The sequence below is a fragment of the Melospiza georgiana genome, chromosome 18 (genome assembly GCF_028018845.1).
Source record: "Melospiza georgiana isolate bMelGeo1 chromosome 18, bMelGeo1.pri, whole genome shotgun sequence".
NCBI lineage: Eukaryota > Metazoa > Chordata > Aves > Passeriformes > Passerellidae > Melospiza > Melospiza georgiana.
Window position 1 is genome coordinate 4,289,005 of NC_080447.1, and position 14,999 is coordinate 4,304,003.

A 14,999-nucleotide genomic window follows, 5' to 3' on the forward strand; every position below is an offset into this window, starting at 1 on the left:
GGGATCCATGGGGATGGGCTAGGGGCGGGAGGGGATGGGGTTCGGATATTAAGGGGATGATGAGGGCTGGTTTGCCGCGGTCCGGTAGCGGCCCCAGCGCCACGCTCGGGGTGCGGGCTCAGCCCGGGGACCGGGACCGGGACCGGGCCCGCATCGCGCGGTGTGTGCCGCCCTCCAGTGGAGAGAGAGCGAACTGCAGCCCTGCACCGCACCTGTGCATGGTATCCGTGTGTCACACCTGTACATCATCACATCCCTGCACCTGTACATCATCACATCCCTGCACCGCACCTGTGCATCGTAACCGTGCACCGCACCTGTACATTGTCACCGAGTGTCACACCTGTGCATCGTAACCGTGCACCGCACCTGTACATTGTCACCGAGTGTCACACCTGTGCATCGTTACCGTGTACTGCACCTGTACATTGTCACCGAGTGTCACACCTGTGCATCGTAACCGTGTGCCGCACCTGTACATCGTATCCCTGAATCGCACCTGAATCGCATCACACCCGTCACACTTGTACATCATCAGATCCCTGCACTGCACCTGTGCATCATATCCGTGTGTCACACCCGTGCATCGTATCCCTGCACCACACCTGTACGTCATAACTGTGCACTGTACCTGTGCATTGCATCCCCGTGTCACACCTGTGCATCATATCCATGTGTCACACCCGTGCATCGTATCCCTGCACCACACCTGTGCATCATAACATCCCTGCCTTATCCATTACTTTCACGTGGATTCTGTGATTTTATTTCCTTAATTTCTCCTTTCCTTAACTCCCTTTAACCTGTGCATCATATCCATGTGTCACATCTGTACATCATCGTATCCCTGTGTCACACCTGTACACCATCATATCCCTGTGTCACACCTGTACATTGTATCCACGTGTCACACCTGTGCATCATAACCGTGCATCACACCTGTGCATTGTATACAATTGTCACACCTGTGCATCATCACATCCCTGCACACCACGGCCCTGCACCACACCTGAGTTCAGCCCGATGGGTGACCATGCCCAAAGGCACGGCACGGCTCGGCACGGTTTGGCTTGGTTAGAATTTGGGGGCAGGCAGCTCCTCCATCCTGTCCCTCCCCAAACCCTGCTGGCATCCTGACTGTCCCGCACCGAAGCACTCAGCGCCAGGAGGACACGGCGGTGGCGCGTCAGTCTTTATTACTAAATAAATAACCGTATAAACCTTGTGCAAAACTCTGTGGCAAAGCCATCAGCTCCAGCGGGGGCTGTGCTCCCCATCCCGGCCCGAGGCTCCCGGCACGGCCCTGGCACGGCACGGCATGGCATGGCACGGCCCTGGCACAGCGAGGTGAAGCAGTGGCGCTCGGTGAGAGCCGAGACCGGGGCAGCTCCAGGCATCCCCATCCGGGCGGGACACCGGAGGGGACAGAGGCTGCAGGAATCCCTGAGGAGCAGACAAGCACCTTCCATCCAGCCCAGCGGCGATCCCGGAGCCGCTGCAGGGCCCGGGCAGAGTCCGTGGGCCGCCGGTGCTGCCGTGCTAGAGCGGGGAGCTCGGGGCATGGCCGTGCCGCCGCTCTGCTGCGCCCATGGTCCCCAGGGGCACCACCACCTCCTCCGGAGGGCAGCTCTTGTTCAGCTCCACCACGCGGGGCACCACGGTCGACCACCGATCTGTGGAGAGGGTGGGAGATGGACAAAGACCACCTGCGGCTGCTCGCCAGGGCCCCAGATCTGCTCCTGGGACTCGTCAGAGGCTGCCAGCAGCATCCTGAGGGATGTCCCAGCCCCAGATCTGCTCCTGGGGCTTGTCAGAGGCTGCAAGGAGCATCCAGAGGGATGTCCCAGCCCCAGATCTGCTCCTGGGGCTTGTCAGAGGCTGCCAGCAGCATCCAGAGGGATGTCCCAGCCCCAGATCTGCTCCTGGGGCTCGTCAGAGGCTGCAAGGAGCATCCTGAGGGATGTCCCAGCCCCCAGCAGGGCGCTCACCTCTCCGCAGCCGGCCCACGGTGTGGGAGAAGCCGTAGTACTGGTACGTGTCGCTCTTGCCCGGGTCCTCGCTGATGATGCCCAGGTTCTGGTTCCAGTGGGACCAGTTCACCTCGTCCACCCTGTGGGGAAGGTCAGACCCACAGGGGCTGCACGGGAGCTGGGGCAGGACCTTCAGCACCCACCAGCAACACCAGTTACAGACCACTACAAAAGCACCCAGCAAATGAGTGCTGCACAGTGCCAGCCCCCCAAAAATGCTGCTGGGACAGGCACAGCTGCCCCCCCAGCCCCCGAGGGCGCCCACCTTTACCTGAAGCACCAGCGGCGGTCGGGGGTCCCGTCCGTGCCCTTCCCCACGGTGACCATCTCCCCCGAGCGGAAAGCTTTCCTCAGGAACACCGGGAAGGAGCGCTCGATGTCCAGGATGGTGGTGGCCCACTGCCAGGGACACCAGGGACTGCCTGAGCATGGAGGTCCCTCACCCATGGAGCTCAATGCTGCAGCCCCACAGCCACAGGCGGCTCCTGGAGCCCCCACCCCGCCACGCCCAGATGTGGTGGTACCTGCAGCTTCCAGATGTGCTTGCTCTCCTTGGAGACTTGGCCCACGGTCTCGCCCATGAGGGCGATGAGCATGTTGAGCAGGAGCACGAAGGTGAGGATGATGTAGGTGACGAGGAGGATGATGAAGACGCCGGGGTATTTGGCGCTCTCGAGCATCTCCAGGTCGCCCATGCCGATGGTGAGCTTGAAGAGGTCGAGCAGGAAGGTGCTGAAGGTCTGGCTGTCCCGGCACGACGGGTAGGTGGGCACCGTGCAGTTGGACTTCTCGCTGCAGGACTCACTGCTGGGACACGGGTTGAGCAGGGACACCAGGGCTGGGGGAGAAGGGACAGGGACAGCGTGTGGGGCTGTGACAAGGACAGGATCCACAGTGGGCCCCAGCGTGGCTCCATGCTGGCTGAGACCTTCTCACCATGACAGGAGGCAAAGGCTGAGGCTGTGGGCAGGCGGGATGGAGCTGGGGGTCTGCAGCCCCCTGCCCAGCCAGGCTGAACCACAGGGCTTGTCCCTGCCCTGGTTACCTGAGGCATAGCCAATCATGAAGAGCAGGTAGACCAGCAGGAAGCGGAACAAGTCTTTGAAGAGGATCTGAAAGCGATGGAGGGCAGGGTGAGGTGTGCTGGACCACAGCATCATCACCAAGCTGTGCCACTGGCACAACTGCCCTGCTCCCAGCCCAGTGGAGAGCCACAGGAACCCTTCACAAGGCCTGCAGGGACCTCTTCAGGCTGTAATTCCACAAGAGCATCACCCCTGGAGAAGGACAAGACCCCACCAGACCTTCTGGATCATGATGCTGTAGGTCCCTGTCAGCTTGAGGCCACGGGTGAAGTACAAGGCGTTCATCCAGCCCAGGACCAGGGCAAAGACCATGACAGCCAGGTAGGCCTCAATGCCCCCCAGGTACAGCCCCGCCGTGACAATCACCAGCACCGAGTAGATGAAGCTGCAGGAGAGTTGGGGTCAGAGCCTGCAGCCACGAGCCTGGGGGGTGCAATGGCTCAGGGTGGCCCTGGGGGTTCCCCACGTACTAGAGCAGCTGGAAGGAGCCATCTATGAAGAAGGAGTTCACACCTGGGCACTTCTTCATGAACAGGTCTTTAATCTGTGGGAGAGAGGCAGAGCTTGGAGGGTCTCGAGGGGCAGGGTCCCCATGTCTGGGGCCACTTTGGCAGGGGTGGATGCCTCAGGGGACGGGGCTGTCACCCCAGGAGACCCCAAAGAGGTGCCAGGGGAGGACCCCCTGGCTGGCCACACTGACATTTGTGCAGAAGAAGAGGATTCCAGTGAGGAGGGTGATGATCTCCCCGGCCAGGCGCAGGTAGTCGGCGGTGCTGGTGTAGGGGTAGGGCGGCTGTGGGGAGAGGACAGAGAGCAGAGCTGAGCTGCTGCCCCACGCCCTGGCACAGAGCCCTGCCAGACCCCCCTGCCAGGCAGGGCTGTGCCAGCCTGGGGACTCACGGGGCCTTCCATGGGGCGGTAGTAGGCGACGAGGGTGAAGATGATCATGGCGCTGAGGTAGGAGACCACGCTGATGTAGAAGGAGACAGCCCCAAACTTGCGCCACTTGTCCCTCAGCAGCTCGTTGATGGGCTCCACAGCCAGCATCTCATGGCGGTTCTGGTGGGACACGGGTGGTGGCAGAGGGGACAGGGACACCCAGTGCCCCCCAGACCCCTCCCAGTCCCCCCAGCCCTGCACACCTCGATCTTGCTGTTGTAGACGAGGATCTCCAGCACGGACACCTCCTCCCCACAGGTGTCCAGCGAGGAGAGGTCATAGAGAGAGGAGTAAACGGGGCCATAGGCCCAGTCCTTGAACTTCCTGGAGAGGTGCCGGGCGTCCTCATCCGTGATTTCCCTCCGGATGATGTGCTGGAAGATCTACCAGAGGGAGGGATGGAGGGAGGACTGCTGCCCCCAGACCTGCTTGGGGCACCCTGCCCTCCTCCCACCCCATCCTGGGTGCATCCCCCAACCCCCTCCCTGCATCCCAGTGGGCTCAGGGTGCTCCCAGGTGCTCCTGGGCTGAGGCAGGCATTGTCACAGCCCTGCAGGATGCTGCAGCTTTTGGTGACACCCCTGCCTGCCCCACCAGAGGCCAAGGGCAGGCCAGGGGAGAAGATGGGCAGCGTGAGGGTCTGCGGTTAATTGGGAAAGGGCCAGAATGCAAAGGGGTGTTAATTAGCCCGGTTAATAGGGCTGCACATCCAGGTTTCCACCAGCATCTGCAGAGAGAAGCCGTGCATGCACTGAGTGTGACAGGGCTCAGCAGGGACAGCAGGGAGACGTCCCCAAATACGGAGGGGACACCATACCCCGATCTTGCCGGTCTTGGCCGCCATCATGAGCGGGGAGAGGCCGTCGTTGTTGAGCAGCGCCTCCAGGTTGGTGTCGGGGAAGAGCTTGGCGCACTTGACGAGCAGCAGGTCGTACATCTTGGTGACAAACTTGGTGTTCTCGCGGGTGTTGTCGGCGATGGCCACCAAGGCGTGCAGCACGGTGTTGCCGCGGGAGTCCTGGCGCCGCAGGTCCGCCTGCTTGTGCCCGTTCTCCGTCAGGTAGTGCACGATGTGCGGCTGGTTGGTGCAGGCGGCCAGCGACAGCGGCAGCTCACCTGCGGGGACACAGCACCCGTCACCCCTTCCCCGCTGCGGGGACACAGCACCCGTCACCCCTTCCACGCTGCGGGGACACAACCCCTGTCACCCCTTCCACGCTGTGGGGACACAGCCCCTGTCACCCCTTCCACGCTTGGGGACACAGCACCCGTCATCCCTTCCCCGCTGCGGGGACACAGCACCCGTCACCCCTTCCCTGCTGTGGGGACACAGCCCCTGTCACCCCTTCCCCGCTTGGGGACACAGCCCCTGTCACCCCTTCCACGCTGTGGGGACACAGCCCCTGTCACCCCTTCCCCGCTGTGGGGACACAGCACCCGTCACCCCTTCCACGCTTGGGGACACAGCACCCGTCACCCCTTCCACGCTTGGGGACACAGCACCCGTCACCCCTTCCCCGCTGCAGGGACACAGCACCTGTCACCCCTTCCCCGCTGTGGGGACACAGCACCTGTCACCCCTTCCACGCTGTGGGGACACAGCACCTGTCACCCCTTCCACGCATGGGGACACAGCCCCTGTCACCCCTTCCCTGCTGTGGGGACACAGCCCCTGTCACCCCTTCCCCGCTGTGGGGACACAGCACCTGTCACCCCTTCCACGCTGTGGGGACACAGCAGCCGTCACCCCTTCCCCGCTGTGGGGACACAGCCCCTGTCACCCCTTCCCTGCTGTGGGGACACAGCCCCTGTCACCCCTTCCACGCTGCGGGGACACAGCACCCGTCACCCCTTCCCCGCTTGGGGACACAACCCCTGTCACCCCTTCCCCGCTTGGGGACACAACCCCTGTCACCCCTTCCACGCTGTGGGGACACAGCCCCTGTCACCCCTTCCCCGCTGTGGGGACACAGCACCTGTCACCCCTTCCCTGCTGTGGGGACACAGCACCTGTCACCCCTTCCACGCTGTGGGGACACAACCCCTGTCACCCCTTCCCTGCTGTGGGGACACAACCCCTGTCACCCCTTCCCTGCTGTGGGGACACAGCCCCTGTCACCCCTTCCCCTCTGCGGGGACACCTCGGGGTGCATCCTCCCGGGTCCTTCCCTGCTCACCGAAGTAGAAGTAGCCGCCCTCGCCCTTGGGCTGGAAGAAGCGGCCGCGGGCCTGGGCATGGACATCCGCTCCTTTCTCCACCAGCAGCTCCACGTAGTGCTTGCAGCGGCGCTCGATGGCGATGTGCAGGGCTGTCTGACCTGTGCCAGCACTGCCCGTCAGCCACCGCCTTGTCCCTGCAGTTTTCCCCCGCGTCCCAGCCTCCCCAGGTCCCTTCTCCGGTCCCTGAACCACCCCAGTGTCCCCCACCTCGGTAGTAGACGTCCCTGAAGGGCGAGTTGATGAACTCCCGCATGTTCCCCGTCTTCTCGGCGATGTCCAGCAGCACGGGGATGGTGTCGTTCTTGCCCCCGCTCAGGTTGAGCAGGGCTTTGGGCAGGCAGGTCTTTCCCGTGGAGGGCTCTGCGAGTGGAGGGTGCTGACAGGGGGCCAGGGCAAACCTCTCAGGGCCCTGGTTCCCAATGCCAGAGCTGTGCATCCCCATTCCCCAGGAACACGGGGATCACGGCACAGCCATGCCGGAGCTGTGCATCCCCATTCCCCAGGAACACAGGGGTCGCGGCACAGCCATGCCGGAGCTGCGCATCCCCATCCCTCAGGAACACAGGGATCGCCAGGGGTCACAGCCATGTCAGAGCTGTGCATGCTCATCCCTCAGGAACACAGGGATGGCGGCACAGCCATGCCAGAGCTGCGCATCCCCATCCCTCAGGAACACAGGGATCGCCAGGGGTCACAGCCCAGCCCTGGCAGCAGGGCAAGGAGCAGCCAGGTCCTCACCTCGGAACTCCTCGTCTGTCAGGCGCTTCTTGTGGGTGAGCAGGAAGGAGAGCAGCCCGTCCAGGCCGGCCGGAGACCCCCGGGACACGATGTCGAAGAGGATGGGTCTGTTGAAGACCTTGAGGACGGGGGGCGGGTCGGGAGCCGGCCCCTTTGCGGCGGGCGGCTGCTTCCTGCGGGGGAAACGCCAGCGCTGGGAAAACAGGAGCCGCTGTCTCGGCTTCCCCCACCTGTGCGACGAGCTTGAGGGTGCTCAGCCACTGGGGACAGGCACCTGGGGACATCTCCGGGCCGGGGACACCGGTGAGGCCAGGGCAGCATCCCCGTCCACAGCAGCGCAGTGCTGCCAGTGCCTTGCCAGCTCTTTCCGGCTCCCACCCAGGTGCTGCAGCGCTTGGGGCCCCCAGCTGTGCCCCCCAGCAGGGACGGGCCGCGGGTTTGTCACGCTCCGGCACCACGGGTGAAGCCAGACCGGTCGGAGCAGTCGGCAGCAGAGCGGGGGGGACGGACCGGGGGCAGCTCCGCGCACCGGGAATGGGGGCCGGACGTTTGGCGGCTGCTCCAGCCGGTGATTTCCAGTCTGAGGGCTCACGGGGCATCCCGGCCCCCTCCAGCCGCTCTCCTAAGGCGGCTGCACCCCTGGGTGGGGTCACTGGCGGGCCGCCCCAGGTGCCCGGCACAGAGGGGCATTGTGCGTCCGGCCGCGGGCTGCCCCCCCCGGCTCCGGTTTCCTGGCGCGGGCAGGGTGGAGGCTCTCCTGAAAAGCCTTTTCATGCCGCAGCCAGACGGCCGCACCGGCCAGGGGAGCGGCCGGGCGCACAGAGCTTCTTTCATGGTGTCCGTCAGGGGGAAGGGGAGCGCTCTCCCGGTACCGGGGGCTGCGGAGCTGCTCCACGGCACGGCACAGCCACTGGGACCCGCTGGGAGCTGCTCCCTGTGCGCGGCACCTCTGCCCAAAACACCCCAAAGCGCCGCTCGGAGGTGCCCCCATGTCCCAAACAGAACGTCCCCAACCCCACCGGGGGGTCAATGTCCCCAAACCCACCGGGGTGTCCCCAACAGAACATCCCCATCCCCACCGAGGTGTCCCCAGCTGAACATCCCCATCCCCACCGGGCTGTCCCGTACTCACTCCGCGACCCTCCTGCGCCAGCGCTTGTTCTCGCTGGGGTGGTGGCGGTACGTGCCGTAGTCGAACAGGGAGTCCATGGGGGCTTTCTTGGGCGCGGGGACCACGGGGGACTCGTAGATGGTGGCCTCCAGCAGCTCCATGGGCTTCGGGGCGCCCTTCCGAAAGGCCCCGTGGAATTTCATGCGGAGGTTTTGCTTTCCATCCCCGGCGCCGGGGGCACCCCGGGCTGCCTCGGCGGGGCTCGGGGTGTCCTCGCTGTCGAACAGGTTGGCCAGAGAGGAGAGCGGGAAGGATTCGTTCTGCAGGGAGCCGTCCTCCCCCGCGCCCTCCGCGGCATCGCTGTCTGCCATGGTCCCTGCACGGAGGGACGCGCACGGCTGACCCGCCTGGCTGGCTGTCACCCCCGGCTCCTTCCACGAGAGCAGGAGACCTGGCAGAGGAAAACTCCGTGTCACCCCCCAAAATACCCTCCCCATCCTTTCCCCGCGGCGGGACGGCTCCCACACCCACCCTGGCAGAGGCTGGGACCCGCTGTAGCTCAGAATCTCCCGGCCGGTCCTGCCTTGTCCCGGCTCTGCCCGGCACCCACCCACCCTCTGCGGGGACCCCTCACGTCTGCGCGGGCCCCTCGGGCTGCGGCGCTGGGCGAGGGCGAGCCCGGCCCCGCTGCGGTCAGCCGGGGTGCAGCCCAGGACAGGGCACAGAGCGGACCCTGTGCGCTGCGATCTGCCGCCCAAGGAAAGAAAACATTCCTCGGGATACTCCCCACATCCAAGGAAGCGCCCAGAGGCAGCAGGAGCTGCCACAGCTGCAGGGCTGGGAGCGGGGCCAGGGCTGCTCCTGATGCTCCCTCCCCAAGCCAGGGGGGCTCGGTGGGACGCGGATCTGGGCACCGGGAGGGGATGGGAGCGGCACGGGGAGGGCAGGAACAGCGGCTGGGACAAGAAATTACGGGTTTAGGTTACCCAGAGGGACGTGGGGATGAAGGAGAGACGTGCCAGCAGAGCGCTGTACCGTGTCACCGCGTCCTGCCCGCCACGTCCGCGGCACGGACAGGTGACTGACCCCAGGCACTCCCCCAGCCCCGCTTCCCACCAAAACCCTCCGGAGAAACCCTGAGCAGCGTCAGGGCTCAGCACGGCTCCTGCCCGCGGGGAGCTCAGCCCTCCCGGGACGGAAAAAGCAGCGGGAAACGTGTCATTTAGTGCTGGGCTGAAGCTCTGTGCGACAACCACAGGGGCAGGCTGGGCCTTGTCAGGAGGGCAGCCCGGCCGGGGAAAGGGCTCGAATGAGGCACAGGGTGCTGGCAGCCACACGGTGGGCACGGGGGATGAGGGAGAAAACGGCCCCAAACCCTGCAGTGACAGGGAGGGGGCTCAGGCAGCGACCCCCCTCTCCCTGCCACACTTGGGGACAGCCAGAAAGGACAGTGCAGCCCTGGGGGACACAGAGCTGACAGATTCTCCTCTTTGCTGACTTCTGTGCCATCCCCATCTCTGCAAGAAATTCCACAAGCACCTGCCAAAGCCCGCAGGTCCCACATCCCGACCCCATGCAAACGGGAGCCCTCGCACGGCCGGCTTGACCTTGGACAAGGGAATTGCCAAGCAATTCCCTGCGGGCTGGGAATGGGGACGGAGCACCTGACCTGTCCAAACTGTGCTGGGACCCGGGAAAATGCAGCTTTAAGGAAAACCTGGATGTGGCACGGGCTGTCCCACACCTGCTGTCACCAGCCAGGACTGAAGCTTGTGTGGGGAATGAGGGACTCAAGGCTGGCGCCGTCAGCCCCGGTGCTGCCAGGAAAGGTGCTGTCACAGGGGTTTGATTTGGCCCCTGGGTTATTTGGGTTTGGATTTTTCAAACTTCCTCACCTCATGGAATAACTGAGTCAAGGCACAGCTCTTGCATCCAACACAAACCCCACCTGTGTTCCCACCTCTTCCCAGCATCCCAACCTCCCAGCTGGACCAGTGTCCCCAGTCAGCGCCCACTCCTGCCCACCACGGGGATGTCACCAGCACCGGGATGTGCGGGGACATCCACGGGTGGGCGGCAGGGAGGGTGTCCCATGGCATTAAAGGGTGATTAAGGGTGGGAGTGAATCACTGAAACCACAGCGAGTTCTAGTCGGAAATCCTCATCCTGAGTGATGCAGCTGCTTCCCAAAATCATCCTCACTGCTGCGCTCACCTCGGCAACAGCCAGGAGCTGAGTGTGGGCAGCATGGGGGGCTCGGTGCCGGCGGGAGCCCCCTCCTCAAAACCCACCCGGCACCTCAATCTCGGATCATGAGTCCCCAGGCTGTCCGGACACTGCCGGGGCATCCAGGAGGGTCCACCTTGCCCTGCCCAGCTCAGCCCTCGACCTGGGGTCTCCATCCCGCCCCATTTTCCGCGTCCCCGCACTGGCGGCTCCATCCAGCCCCGATGCCCGCGTCCCGGCCCGTCGCACTCCGGTGGTGCCCCCCTTGCCCGCTGCCCCGGTTCCGTACCGCCAAAGGTCCCGTGGAAAGTCCCGTAGGCTCCGGCGCCGCCGAGTCGCCCGGGGCCGGTCCCCAGAGCGGCCCCTCCCCGCCCCGGCCCCGGCTCCAGCGGCGGAGGCGCCACCGGGACCCGCCCTCGGGCTCGGCCCCCGCCCGCCCCCGGGAGCACCGGCCACAAACAGCCCACAAGGAACAGCCCTCCCAAAATACCCTTCAAAAAAAAAAAAAAAAAATCAGCCCCCCCCCCCCCCGGAAAAACCTCTCTGGCACAGCCCTCCCGAAGAACAGCTCCAAAACCCCTCCCATAAACAGCTCTCCTAGGACACAGCTTCAAAACAGCCTCCCAGGAACGGCTCCAAAACAGCTCCCCTAGGAAAAAAAAAACCGAATTTCCCTACCCAAAACAGCCCTGCCGCAAAACACCTTCCCTAAAACAATCTCCCCAAACGCTCTTTCAGCCCCAAATGAGGCTCCCAGGCCACGGGTGCTGTCAGTTTTTATTAATTGCTGCTCCTGGGGCTCATAAGGCACCGCAAACACCACGGGGACAGTCCCTGGTTTCTGAATCCCAGCACTGGGGCTTGATCCCAGGCCAGCACTTGGAGGAGTTGGGATCACCCAGGAAAGTCATCAGTTCCTCCTCCACGGGCATCATTCCGGACAATCCAGTGCCAATCAACACGAGGTGCCCGTCGGTGGGTTCCAGGCACAGCCCGAGTGCCACTTCATTCATCAGCAGGACACTTCATTCCCTGCCCCACTGGAGACAGGAATCCAGGGGTTGGGACTAGAAACACTTGTTCCTCCTCTTGGGAAATCCAAGGGCGACACCCACAATTGTTTTATTGCCGTATTCTTAATAGAAAGTTAATTACTGTTAATTTTTTGGTTAGAAAAGACATTATCCACTGCAGATCCAGAGAGGAATCGAAGTCACCGGAGAGCTGGGAGCCGCCCCAGCTGCCTCAGTGATGAAGACATAGGGAACACCCATCACACGTTATTTAATCTGTGCCAATCCTGTGCCAGCTTTAGGCTTTGTAGCTCAGCTCAGCGTTCATCTTTGTGTACATCTCATAAATTGCATCCAGGATTGGAGTGACCCTGGCGAGAAACTGGTGGATTTTTTCTATGCTTTCCTCTTCCTTGACTTCTTTACCCTTCTCCAAGGCCTTCAGCAAATCGGATTTGTAGGGAAGAGCATAGACTGAGCCCTATAAAACAGGGAGAGGGTGTTTGACTCCCACAAACCCAGCAGAGACCATGGGTGGGGTTGTTCCTATGTGCCAATGTTGTGGGCTCTCCAGACACTTGTCAGTGCATGGAAACAGCCTTAGGGATGGTGGCTGGGTGCTTGGAGAGGGAGGGGATGCTCACCGTGAAGAGCTTCTGCAGCATCCAGCCGTGGTATTTCTTCAGCGCGATCTCGTAAGCCTTCAAGGCGTTCACTCGGATGAGGTTGGGATGCTCCTCATCCCTCTCGCCGTCAGAGATGCTCTGCAGCAACACCAGAATGAATTTCAGACCCCTGGGAGAAGAGCAGAGGTGTTGGGCTCAGGGAAGTGGGTGCTGCTTCCCAGCTTCCAGCCTGGTGTTTCCAAGCATCCCAAAAACCCGCAGTGCCAGCAGCGCATCCCTCTCACAAAGCTGGTGCTTGGCCCTGTGTGTCCATCCAGGGAAGAGAGAGAGAGAAGGGCTGGATGGAGCCCCAGGGCAGGATGGAACCCCCAGGTGAGGCCAGGGCTGAGGGCTGAGCTGGGCAGGTGCAGCCCCATGGATCCTCCAGGTCTGGACCTGTCCAATTTGTGGGCTCAAGCTCTGAGGTTGAATTCCCCTGTGGGGAGATTTGAGGAGAGGGTTCCCAACAGCTGTGCTCCCCAAATACAGCACCCCATTTCCAGCTGCCCAGCCCCAGCCCACAGGGCCCAGCCCAGCCCACACAGGCTCCACTTGGAGCTCTCCAGATTCCCACATGCCGGGACAGAGCCAGAGCAGCTCCCGACGCCGTGAATCACCTTTTCAACCACATCAGCGCCAGTGTTGCACCTATCTTGGGCCAGGCCGAGCCGTGCAGCTCCTTCTCCACCTCCAGGATGTTCTGCAGAGTTTTGAACTTGGCAGGGTTGGAGTCATAAACCGCCCGGATTTTCTGAGGGCAGAAAAGGGGATTGGCACCCGGGAGCAGGGACTTTGAGCAGGAGCTCTGGGGATAAACTGTGACTGGGTGAGCCACTGCTGAGCCCAAAGTCCCCACAGGAAGAAAAGCCCTTTGAAACATCTCCAGTCCCACAGCATCTCCCCCTAGGGATTCTCCTCTCTGAGCCCACTTGAGTCCCTTCCTACCTTGATATTTCCAGTCAGGTCTGCTTTGACGGGTGAGTAGACGATGGGAGTACCCAGGCAATCTGTGCAGACAAGGGAGGGAGGACAATTAGACATTGGTGACACAGGGGACACCACACACTTCCCATAACCAACAAGTTTCACTTTAAGCACAGCCCGGCCACTGAGACTAGAAAGGGATCTCTGAGCTTCATACACGGCTGTTGGCCCTTGGGACAGCCCTGCCACCCACTGCGGCCCCACCAGTGACCTCCAATCCCCACGGCTGCGGGACACAGCCCTGGCAGAACATCCTGGAACAGCCTGACCGGCACCGGACACTGCCCGTCCGCAGCCCTACGTCCTGCCCTTCCGGGGCTGCCACCGAGCCGCCACACAATAGCTGACATTGTGGAGGGCAGCGGGCACGCTGTGCCACGAGGGCGGCCACGCCGACACCCACCCGTGTCCCGACACGGGGTGGGATCCATGGGTGGGATGGCCGCTCCTGCCCCGGGCGATGCCTCTGCATGGGGCGCTCCAGGGGACGGCAGGACGCTTCCCAACGGGGCTGCTCGGCGGGTTTGACAGGATCGTGATGCAACCCCGGTCCTGGCAGAGCAGCCGAGCCGGGCGTGAGCCCTGGATCAGGTAGGGGGGGTCACCACCCAGAACCGGGGAGGGGGCACTCGGAGCGGCTGAGCCCGCAGCAGGCCTGGTCCCAGCCCGTATCTCCCAGCCCCGGCCACCCCGGTCTCACCGAAGAACGGCGGCAGGTGCGCCACGGCCTCCAGGAAGGGCAAAGTCTCGATCTGCTTGTCAGCCGGCAGCGGCTTGAACTCGTGTTCCAGCAGCAGCGCCATGACCGGCGTACCTCTCCCCCTTTCCCCCTCACCGCTCCCCGGCTGAGGGGGCTCTGAGGCAGCGGGGGCCGACCCGGCAGCGCGCCCACGCCACGCTCCGCCCCCCGCCGCTCCGACCAATGGCTGCTCATCTCCCGTACGGCCGATGCGCAGCCATTGGTCAGAGTGGTGGGGGGCGGGACTTTGAGTCCAACGAGGAGGCCACGCCCCCTCGCCCCCTCAGACTCGGGGCCTGGCCGTGCCCGGGACCGTGCGCTGCCCCGGCCGCGTTCCCAGCGCCAGGCGGGCTGGCGTTAATTATTCACGGGAGATAAATATTTTATAGGGAACAGATGGAAAACAAACCTCAACGCGCGGGAGTGATGACACACCTCAGTGAGGGGTTGGGTGGGAAAATGACACCGAGCGGGGACACGGAGAGGTGAAGAAGAGGTGGGAGCGGAGGGAGAGGCTCAGCCCGTCCGCTGCGTGGGGAGCGGACTTGCCGGTGGCAGGGCCCCACATGCGGTGTTTTTACCGGTTATTCTGGAAAAACTGGTCGTGGGGCGATAGCGATCGCTGCCTGGCAGGGCGGATGCGGATACAAGGCGGGTGCGGGGAGCTGCGGGTCACCGGCGGCGGCTGCCGGCTGGTGCCGCCTCCCTCCCCGCTGCCAGACTCCCGTGCTGCCCGGAGCCCCTCCCGGGACGCTTGAAGCCTTTCCTGGGGTGCCAGGACCAGTTCCACGGTGCTTGCGGTGCCCTGAGCCCACTCAGGGTGCTCGGAGCTTGTCCTGGAATGTCCAGCGCTCACTTCGGGATGCCCGCAGCCCCTCCGGCGGTGCCCGGGCTGTCCCTGCTCACTCAGGGGCCGGTCCGCTTGGGTTCGCTGCAGGCGCGCCGCGCCGGTGCCCTGCCAAGGCGGGCAGAAACAGAAACCTTTAACCCCTGAGATATTCACAGCGCCACAAACCCCGCGGTGCTGCGCGCTCCGAGCCGGCACAGGGCTGCACCCGCGCATCCTGCGAGCGCTCGGGACGCGGCGGAACCGGGCCGGGTCGGAGCGAACCGATTCCCCGCCGCCGCTCCATCTCCCGTCCATCCCTCTCTCCCCGCCTCCCTCCGTCGGTCCCCGCCTCCCTCCGTGCTCGCGGAGCCCGTCTCGCCGTGTCCCTCGGCGGGAGCCGTCGCGGGCGGGCGCGTTGCG

The 14,999-nt window shown here is 63.7% G+C and overlaps 2 protein-coding genes across 2 annotated transcripts; both read right to left on the minus strand.

Moving 5' to 3' along the window:
* Positions 1-1,387: 1,387 nt before the first annotated feature.
* On the minus strand, positions 1,388-8,494 carry TRPV4 (transient receptor potential cation channel subfamily V member 4). The gene is made up of 15 exons (XM_058037244.1): positions 8,145-8,494; positions 7,013-7,185; positions 6,482-6,634; positions 6,232-6,372; positions 4,872-5,170; positions 4,258-4,437; positions 4,016-4,174; positions 3,816-3,908; positions 3,586-3,659; positions 3,335-3,500; positions 3,076-3,142; positions 2,555-2,868; positions 2,302-2,429; positions 1,989-2,110; positions 1,388-1,673 (listed from the first exon to the last, which is right to left on the minus strand). Exons 1-15 carry the CDS (start codon positions 8,492-8,494, stop codon positions 1,540-1,542), a joined length of 2,553 nt encoding a protein of 850 aa, XP_057893227.1. The 3' UTR covers positions 1,388-1,539.
* Positions 8,495-11,116: 2,622 nt separating this feature from the next.
* On the minus strand, positions 11,117-13,890 carry GLTP (glycolipid transfer protein). The gene is made up of 5 exons (XM_058037062.1): positions 13,712-13,890; positions 12,973-13,034; positions 12,645-12,778; positions 12,007-12,157; positions 11,117-11,843 (listed from the first exon to the last, which is right to left on the minus strand). Exons 1-5 carry the CDS (start codon positions 13,812-13,814, stop codon positions 11,661-11,663), a joined length of 633 nt encoding a protein of 210 aa, XP_057893045.1. The 5' UTR covers positions 13,815-13,890; the 3' UTR covers positions 11,117-11,660.
* Between the last annotated feature and the right edge of the window lie 1,109 nt (positions 13,891-14,999).